This window comes from Engystomops pustulosus, chromosome 4 (genome assembly GCF_040894005.1).
Source record: "Engystomops pustulosus chromosome 4, aEngPut4.maternal, whole genome shotgun sequence".
Taxonomy (NCBI): Eukaryota; Metazoa; Chordata; class Amphibia; order Anura; family Leptodactylidae; genus Engystomops; species Engystomops pustulosus.
In genome coordinates, this window is record NC_092414.1 from 195,274,434 (window position 1) to 195,284,868 (window position 10,435).

Sequence of the window (10,435 nt, forward strand, 5' to 3'; positions counted from 1 at the left end):
AGGTGGCCTACAATAAAAATTCTAGATCTCCCTGTTCTTTGTAGGAGGGAAAACTTGCAAAACTGCAATGATCAGCTGTGCGGTGTCTGTAACGAAGCTTTATTGATAATTACAGCAAAACATTTTGAGACTACAATTGTCACTGGGGCAAAAAAAAATTTTTTTGTCTGGAGCTACAGTGATAAAATATACAGTTTCGACTTACATACAAATTCAACTAAAGAACAAACCTATGGAACCTATCTTGTATGTAACCCTGGGACTGTCTGCATATGTAACTGGGCATATCCAATTTTAAACCTTCAGAATGCAGCAAGTTTTTCTAGTTTTCATTTAAAAAATGTGGGGTGTCTGTAACTTATTGAATTCTTTATGGAGGGGACTCTCTGGCTTGTTTTATTTATAGCAAATTGTATAAATGACACATTTATGAGCACATTTATGGTGATATGGCCATATCATCTTCAAAAAGCTATACCTTTCTTTTTCTCATAAATTGTTTTATGGTTTTAAATGTTTTTTTTTTTAAGTTTGTTAATGATCTTGTTAATGCTATTAATGTATTACATCCAGACTATTTGACCCAGATTAGACAAGAACCTAATACAAAATTATCAATGGCAGACACAGGAGTATTCATCAGGCCCATTACTACCAGGACAAGGCATTAACACCTCACTTCATGTTGATGGGGAATAGATTTCATTGTTGGGAACTCCTTAGATACTGTGGTTGATTGTGACAGTGCCATCTGAGGGGTTCTGATCAATGTTATGACTGACCTCACCACAGCCATTTCAATGGGAACCTGGCTGAAGATCACAGATCATCTCTTATGCCCAATAAAATCACTATGGCTTAAAGGGGCTAACCGAGAGTTGGAATAAATTAGGAACTAGGCTTGGGTGGGATTTTTAAAAAACTAAAATTTTACTTACCTTCTCCGTCGCTCCTGATGTCCTAGGGTGGTCTGTCTGATCCGTGCCCCTATTGGCAAACCATGACATACAATGAAGTCATGGAATGTTAAGACATTGGGGGTCATTTACTAAGGGCCAGATTCGCGTTTTCCCCGGCGTGTTACCCGAATATTTCCGATTTGCGCCGATTTCCCCTGAATTGCCCCGGGATTTTGGCGCACGCGATCGGATTGTGGCGCATCGCACATTAAAATAAAATGTGTCGCGGAGCTTGCACTTACCTTCACTAGGAATAGGCCGGTGAACTTGAGAGCGTTCCGTTGCTCTTCGGCGCAGCAGCACCGCCTGGTGGACGTCGGAGGAACTGCCTCAATAAATCCCGTCCGGACCCGACTCCAGCGCAGAGAACGCGCACAGCATCTCCTCAATATGGAAGACACCATATTTATTCTTCTGCACTGGTGGTACATGGAAGCTTGATGTGCGGTCCTGGACCTCCAGTTAGGTATCCCCAGTTAAACCATGAAATGTGCTCCAAAATTCCTATGATTTCTTTTAAAACCTACTTAATTCTATTTCTCTTATAGATCCCAAGCCATTCAATGGACCACATCACAGTTCAAGAAAAGTAACCATCTCATCTCAGAACCTAAACTCAGTCTAATGGATAACCAGACCTACGACTTTTACCTGACAGCATTTTCCAACTCAACCGAAAATCCCCTATTTCTTTTCTGTATATTTCTATTGATCTACTTGATTGGAGTGTTAGGAAACGTCACTATTATTACCTCCGTTATTGTTGATTTTCATCTACATACCCCCATGTACATTCTTCTCTGCAATTTATCATCTGTAGACATGATATTCAACTCATCCACTATTCCGAAACTGATGCACATGATTCTCTCTGGGAATAACTCCATATCCTTCAAGCAATGCTTCACCCAACTCTACTTTTACATGTTTGCCGCGAGCACGGAGGACATCTTGTTATCGTTGATGGCCTATGACCGATATGTGGCCGTCTGTAAACCCTTGCATTACCATATGATCATGAGTAAGCAGAGGTATGTCCCCTTTTTACTGGGCACGTGGATATCAGGATGTGCCAACTCTTTATTTTTGACCTTCTCGATCTACCAGTTGGACCTGTGTCCTTCAACGAAGATAAATCATTTCTTCTGTGATATCAAAGCTTTGGAGAAGGTAACATGTAGTCATACACAATTTTACATCCTACTATACATTGAAAGTCTAGTTCTTGGACTCTTTCCATTTTTGTTAAGCTTAACATCTTACATTAAAATCATTCTTATCATCCTACGTATCAGGTCTACCAGTGGTAGATGGAAGGCCTTCTCCACATGCACGTCCCACCTGACTGTGTTAATTATATTCTACGGTGTTGCCCTTCTTATGTATGTGAAGCCTCCTTCAGTGCATTTTGAGATACAAGACATGGTGTTTTCTATCATGTACACTGCAGTGACTCCCATGTTAAATCCATTGATATACACTCTAAGAAATAAAGAGGTGAAGGAAGCCCTGGCGAGGATCTTTAAAATTAACAAAAATAAGACTGTTTAGAGCACATCTAATTTTGTGGGTTTTTTTAATGTTAGAAATTTAATAGCGTAAATAACAAGCTACACGTGTAATATAGTATATTAGAGAAAGTTACTTCTAAATCTTCCTCCTACATTTTCCTCCCTCTTACCCCTTGAAATGCGTTTTATATCTGAAAGCAGTTCATAAAAAGAGGACGCTAAAGTTTAACTCCTTACAGATCTGGAGAATATTTCAATATTTGTTAATTTAGTTCTGTAAGGAGATAGGTCTGTAATGGGTTAAGCCACTATAAACTTTATCAGCTTCTCCTTATCAATCAGCTATCAGTGTGAGAATGGGAGGAAAACTCATTTGGACACGGTGATACATGCAGGAAGAAAGAGAGAACAATACAGAAAATACATTAAATCTTGAACTTTTCTCTTTTTTAAAGTAAAAATGTCTGCCCTGTAATTTGCTTATTATATTATGTAGCCAAAAGTATGTGAACACCTTCTGTCACACGTTCCACAATCAGGATTGTTAATTTAAAGTTGATCCTCTTTTATGGTAATAACAGCATTCTCCGAGTCTAAAAGTTTGCAACAAAAGATTTCCAATTTCTACGCATCACATACGTGGCCTCCCTCATATTTTTCAGTATCTTGTGAAATATTAATAAATTGTATCTTTCAACTTGAGATGTTTCATCCATGCAGGTTGGGTTGAGACTACATGAAGTGGCTGTAAATCTAATCTAGCAAGCAAGACACAATGGGGCCCATTTACCAAGGGCTTTGCGCCAGTTTTCTGTCAGACTTTGCACGTTCTTTTAGGCGCAAACTGCTTGCACATGTATTTAAGAAGTGTCCGGGTTACTATTGTGTCACACACAACCATTTTGTGGCACAGCTGCACTATTCTTCAAATTAGGGGGCGTTCCGGAGCTCAGTCGGACTATTAAGATTTTTTAAAATATCCCTCCCTGACACACAAAATTGGGACTTTGCGTGGACAGATTTAGTAGATAAAAAATTCAATGAACTAAATGAAAACAAGTGAAAGCTCTGGGAACCAGAGTACTGGTTTTCCCTGGGGCAACTCCTTAGTGTCCGTAGTATATGTCCCTGGGTAGTGCATGGGGAAGCCCTTGATGGTACAGGCGTATACAGGGACCAGACGGAGGCAGCGTTGTGCAAAAGTAACAACTGCAGGCAACGGGCTAAAACGATTTCAGAACAGATGCTGGATTGTTGGAGATTCCGGATTACTGGAGTGGCCATGGAGAGTGATCCTCTGGAGTAGATTCACCAGCCTGGTAGTAGATGCAGGCTGGGATGTAGCTGTGTCCAGGTATGGAAGCTGCAGCTTTGTTCTAGGTGTTCTGTGTGTCTGTGGTAGTGGTGCACTGACACTCTGTCTCCTTCTCTCAGTGTGTGTTCTATGTTGAGATCTGAGGCCAAGGAGGCCTGTAGCAAGAGCATGTGCCCAAAGATGATGCTCCTCAGTCAGGAGCTGGGCCTAAAGAGGACTTGTCACTTCCTGTCCAGGGGTTTTGTTACTCACTGGTCAGGTAGTGCTCACTCTCCAATCACACTCAAGTTTACAGATTGGGACATCATTGGATAGCATGAATTACATAGTTTTAACCCTTGCTTGTCCAGGCAGAATCTACCACTGCTAATTGACTCTAATAGACTCTATCACCCTAAAAGCGAGTTGATCAGACTCCTCTAGAGGGATACTACAGATGGAGGGCCTCATTCGCAAGCACTCCCTTGCCTACACGTTGGCAGGGGTGTTGCATATCCGATACAAGATCCACCGATACATCAACTGTAAGACCATAGGAGTGATATATAAAATTACATGCATCAGCAGGGCTGAATATATTGGAAAAATGTATAGGGAGCTGAGGAGAAGTGTGGGTGAACATGTCAGGGTGGGAGCAAAATCCTCTGGGGCCAGGTCTTAATAGGGATTGATTAGGGTTTTTATAACTGTGTGACCAGAATCATCCTGATGTACGAGTGTGGGCTCTTATCTTCTGAGCCACAAGAACTCCATAAAGATCCGGGCTTCTAGTGAGAACATCAACAGCAATGCTAAGAGCACTCCATACTGTATTTTGAGAAATGGAGACCATGGCCTATTACTAAACATACTAATAATTTATGTGTATATATACACTCACCAGCCACTTTATTAGGTACACCTGTCCAACTGCTCGTTAACACTTAATTTCTAAACAACCAATCACATGGCGGCAACTCAGTGCATTTAGGCATGTAGACATGGTCAAGACAATCTCCTGCAGTTCAAACCGAGCATCAGTATGGGGAAGAAAGGTGATTTGAGTGCCTTTGAACGTGGCATGGTTGTTGGTGCTAGAAGGGCTGGTCTGAGTATTTCAGAAACTGCTGGGATTTTCACGCACAACCATCTCTAGGGTTTACAGAGAATGGTCCGAAAAAGAAAAACATCCAGTGAGCGGCAGTTCTGTGGGCGGAAATGCCTTGTTGATGCCAGAGGTCAGAGGAGAATGGGCAGACTGGTTCGAGCTGATAGAAAGGCAACAGTGACTCAAATCGCCACCCGTTACAACCAAGGTAGGCAGAAGAGCATCTCTGAATGCACAGTACGTCGAACTTTGAGGCAGATGGGCTACAGCAGCAGAAGACCACACCGGGTGCCACTCCTTTCAGCTAAGAACAGGAAACTGAGGCTACAATTTGCACAAGCTCATCGAAATTGGACAGTAGAAGACTGGAAAAACGTTGCCTGGTCTGATGAGTCTCGATTTCTGCTGCGACATTCGGATGGTAGGGTCAGAATTTGGCGTCATCAACATGAAAGCATGGATCCATCCTGCCTTGTATCAACGGTTCAGGCTGGTGGTGGTGGTGTCATGGTGTGGGGAATATTTTCTTGGCACTCTTTGGGCCCCTTGGTACCAATTGAGCATCGTTGCAACGCCACACCCTCCCTGAGTATTGTTGCTGACCATGTCCATCCCTTTATGACCACAATGTACCCTGTAACATCCGATGGCTACTTTCAGCAGGATAATGCGCCATGTCATAAAGCTGAAATCATCTCAGACTGGTTTCTTGAACATGACAATGAGGTCACTGTACTCAAATGGCCTCCACAGTCACCAGATCTCAATCCAATAGAGCATCTTTGGGATGTGGTGGAACGGGAGATTCGCATCATGGATGTGCAGCCGACAAATCTGCGGCAACTGTGTGATGCCATCATGTCAATATGGACCAAAATCTCTGAGGAGCTTCCAGCACCTTGTTGTATCTATGCCACGAAGAATTGAGGCAGTTCTGAATGCAAAAGGGGGCCCAACCCGTTACTAGCATGGTGTACCTAATAAAGTTGCCGGTGAGTGTATATATATATATATATATATATATATATATATATATATATATATACACCATGCTCAGATGTGAATTCACATGGAAAGTTTCCTATAGCCTATTTCTGACAGGCCATATACCTATATGGAAATCTGATCCAGAAAAGCACAATTATGAGATGAAAATAATTTTTTATTCCTTAACAGAAGAAAGCGAGAGAAAAAAAATCATAACCCTCCATCATTATAGTAAAGTGTCTTATAGCATCATATTATATCAGCCCCAGAGATTACGTATAAGCCACTAGGTCAGGAGAACATTATAGAGACTGAACCCTACGGCCTCACATAGATTGTCGTAATTTCGTTATGTTATACATGCAAGACCCAAGCCGAATCCCTGTTGTCAATTTAACCAAATGTATGTTACCATTTTGATGTAAACTTTTGGTTTACCCACAGCTTTTGGGTGAAGGGGTCTGGTTCTCAAGGCTAAAGTACAACCATCTCCATGAGGTCTATGTTCTCCTGCCTCTTGACATTTATTAACGCTTACAATTATTTTCAAATAACTCAATAGTATGATAAACATCCAGAAGCTTCTCCAGTTTTTTTTGAAATTCTTCAATTGTAAATGTTTGAATTTGGCTTTTTTTGACATTTTCAGCAAGTGCAGCTCCCGATTGGAATGGTCCCCCTCCCTTTACACAGCAATAAGCGTTCCATACATAAGCGGGAGGGTATAACCTACTGCCTTGTACCCGTACGTTCCCTGGCACGATCCCCACTATTACATACATATTATCACAGCTTCTTGAAATGTCAATCATTTTCACTTCATACTGACTCCAAATTTTATTATTCATTTCTTTTATCATTGGTACAACATTGGTGTAGGTGAAAGTTGCTGTCAATTTATCCTGATGGGCGCTATGGTGTCCACAGGGATTTAAATGCCCCTTATCATAATCCTGAATTTTCTCATAATCACTTTTACCAGACTGGCTTGTTTTTAAGAGGTATTTTGCTTGGTTTTTCTTCATGCGGTCAGTTTGGTCAATTTTTTTTTGATCGTTATAATCGCTTAGTACTTTACTGGCATCCGCTGTCATGTCTCCCTTCTTCAATGCCCGATAAGCCAGCTGTAAAAATAAGTACATTATATATCAATAATACGGTTTTATTTATATATATTTATATATTTTTTTAAATGATTAAATTTTAAAACAAAGACACAAAATATAAATTATGAGGTTCATTTGTAAAAGTAAATATTAAGGAAAAGTAAAAGAATAATTTCATATTTTTGTGACCTATATTAATGTCTTGTGACTAGTCTTAGGTATAGGTGGTGGTCATTTACTTTTTACCCTTTGCTCTATGAAGAATTTTTATTCTGAACTCCTCACACCACAATTCCCAACAATTTATTTTATAATGGTAGGGAATAGGCAGACTGGTGAAACAGACAGAGACAGTGGGTCAGAGAAAACAACTGACTACTTGTCCCACCTACCCTAAGCAGTAAGAGACATCTGGTCAACACTCCTACATGCGTCAAAGTACAAACATGGAGACAAAGACAAGACAATACAAACGGAGAGGGACAGTCGCACAATACAGGTCAAAAACAAAAGAACAAACACAGTACAAAATCACTAGATAAATGGATAGACAAGAATACAGACAAGGGTCAACAATACCAGAATACAGAATGACAGAATAATACAACTAACCAAGTACAAAACTATAGCAGACAAAAAGTACTGATCCACAACACCTTATGTGAGAATCCATACTCCCAGTCCAGAAGGTTCTTGGATCAGTACCCTGACATTAGACAGCATGGCAATGGGAGTGGAGAGAGATTCTGTCACTTACAGAAGGTTAACTATTGGTGTACCAGAGCAGAGTCTGCAGGAGACAGGCAGGTGTGGTACAAATCAATGAACCAGTTTTTGGGGTAGGAAGAGACAGGACAAAACAAACTGACACTATCAGTGCATCCTCTGCTGTACTCTTATATTTAACACCTCCAGACCAGTGTGGTGGCATCATTAAGAAAATCAACTCTGAAGTGAGATGTAAATTGGTTGTATAAAGTCAAGGAGGCGGAGATTATAACACTGAAGTCAAGGTGTGGAGCTCTGAACACCTCCTCCTCTGTGATTGACAACATGTATCGGACTTTAGGAGGTCTGGTCAATGATGTTAGGACCTTCAAATACATTTAAGGATGCTTTCTGAGGAAGAGACTTGACTTCAATGTAAAAATCTCGACCTCCTTGACTTTATATAATGAATTTACATCTCATTTTAAAGTAGATTTTCTTGATGATTCCACCACACTGGGCCATGAAAGAAACATGATCTGGACGGTATTTGGCTGCTTGACAATGGTCACTTTTGCTGACAGATACCCTCTAACAACATTTTGGACATAATATTTGTCACAACTCTCAAGAAGATGTTAGTATGGTATGTGACTTAAAAAAGTGCTTTATGTGCTGCATAGAGTAAAGACTAAAATAGCACACATAGAAATGTACCTCAGTTAAAAGGTAAAAAAATTAGCTGGACTGAGGAGGATTTGGGAATGGAAAGAATATATAAAAGAAATATTTACCTGAGGCTCAGATTGGAAATTCTTTGGTCGGGAACATAGACTTGGAACATTCTCGGGCTTTACCTCCATGATATAGGCCGAGTACAGGGGCATCAGTCTCCCTCTGTCATACAGGGTGGCAAACCGAACTATGTTATTGTATGTTTGGCATATATAGGCTGGAGAACCCAGGTCGCTTCTTTTAATCAGATCTGGAAGATTTTTGTCATCTTTGTCAAAGAGATCAGGCAAAGCAACGCCTTGAAAACCACTGGGCACTTGGTTTTTATAAAAAAAATTCAGGCAGTTGTCAAAATTGTTATACACCCAGGCTTGGGTGTAAGCGAGAGCGGCCAGGACCAGGGAAACGCTCAGAAGAAGCGCCATATTCTCTGCTCTGAGATAAGGATGGTTGGGAATATGTGAAAGTGGAGCCTCTATATAGTGTAGCTGCTAGTTGTAAAATAACATAAGAGGAAGGATTAATCGATTATGTAAACACTGAAATAAACCGACTGACTTTCCATGAAAGTAATAAACTAATAAAGTGACTGAAGTTCCAAAGAAAGTAATAAACTAATAAAGTGATTGAAGTTCCAAAGAAACGAGTGATGTTCATGGTGTACAACACATATTGATTGTATGTGATATTGCAATCAAGGTGTCAGACAGTCAGATACTGGGTAAAGTGTATAGAAAAATCCCTTCATATGGACTAAACAATGATAATATTACCCTATGGGTCCCAATAAGTATAGACTGGTTGTGAAACCAACTTGGTTGTTCTCCAGTGAGTAATTTATCGTTGTGTTCATACACAAGAGGAGATAAAAAATATACATAAACAAAAAGGAAAAATAAAATATTGGACAAGGTACCTTTGTAAAATTCTTATGGAGGAAGAAACAGAGATAGGTCGTCACATATGTTTAATGTGTAAGGTCTATGTCTGTTGTCTAGCACATATGCATTGTGGTTTGTGACCAAGGGGTAAAATACTACAGGAGGTTTGTGCTTTCATGTCAAAGGGCCCAATGCCTGCAGCACACGTTTTCGTAAAAAAAATAGAAAATAATAAAAATTATTAAAAAGTTATTCTTTGAGCAGCTTCAATCTTTTGAACAACTTCAACTTTTATATTGTGCAATTTCAATTTTTATAATATGCAACTGTCTGCTATGCCGTCCGGCACTCACGGTTAGTTAATATTCCGCTGGGTTGGTGTTGTTGTTCCTTTGCGGGCTATATTGTTTCCCCGTGGCTCCTACTTTTCAGATCCCTAGTTGCGCTTGTTGTTTCCCCGTTTTGGGGAACGCCGTGTGAGAAGCCTCCAGACTATGCTGGCTGGGTTCGTTCCTTGCTCAGCAGTGGCGTTAGGAACGCCATTGGTAACGCTGGTGCCTGGCTTGTAGTGTAGATAGTAGATTTACATCTCCCGCAGCCCAAACTAGCCGATCCTGGTATCAAGTGATCTCAGCGTTTGCAGTGCGCGCGGCACTAATAGTGTCTCTAGCTCCGGAGCGAGACTTTGTGTTCAAAAGGATAGTCCACCAGTATATAATATAGATATTGTGAAATTTGTAGCTGCTCAATTTTATGCTAAACGTGTTTCGAAGCGTGAAGCTTCTTCTTCAGTAGCTTGATTAAGAATATATATATATAGTTCTGCACTAAACGCCCCCACCCCCACCTCAGGTCTACCCTTGCCTGAACATCCCCAGTGACTCGCTCAATAGGCATGTGCCTCCCCCCCTCACCCACCCCTCTGGAACTCATACACTTACCTTCTGAACCTGAACATCCGTGCTCCACCCTCACTAACGCACAGATACAAGGGTTTTGTTTACTCTCCCCTCATTGGTGGAGACGCCACTGCAACATCCCCCACCGGGGCCTAGCCTTTTCTCGGGGCCTGGAGTCAGCCAGGGCCCGCAGTACCTGAGTGGCTGGCGGTTGCGGCCTAGGCACGCTAGTGTCATGGTGCTTGGT

At 41.0% G+C, this 10,435-nt stretch overlaps 1 protein-coding gene across 1 annotated transcript; it reads right to left on the reverse strand.

The window, feature by feature from the left end:
• Window positions 1–6,013: 6,013 nt before the first annotated feature.
• On the reverse strand, window positions 6,014–8,878 carry LOC140125749 (endonuclease domain-containing 1 protein-like). Its single transcript, XM_072144612.1, has 2 exons — window positions 8,468–8,878; window positions 6,014–6,983 (listed from the first exon to the last, which is right to left on the reverse strand). Exons 1-2 carry the CDS (start codon window positions 8,831–8,833, stop codon window positions 6,387–6,389), a joined length of 963 nt encoding a protein of 320 aa, XP_072000713.1. The 5' UTR covers window positions 8,834–8,878; the 3' UTR covers window positions 6,014–6,386.
• Between the last annotated feature and the right edge of the window lie 1,557 nt (window positions 8,879–10,435).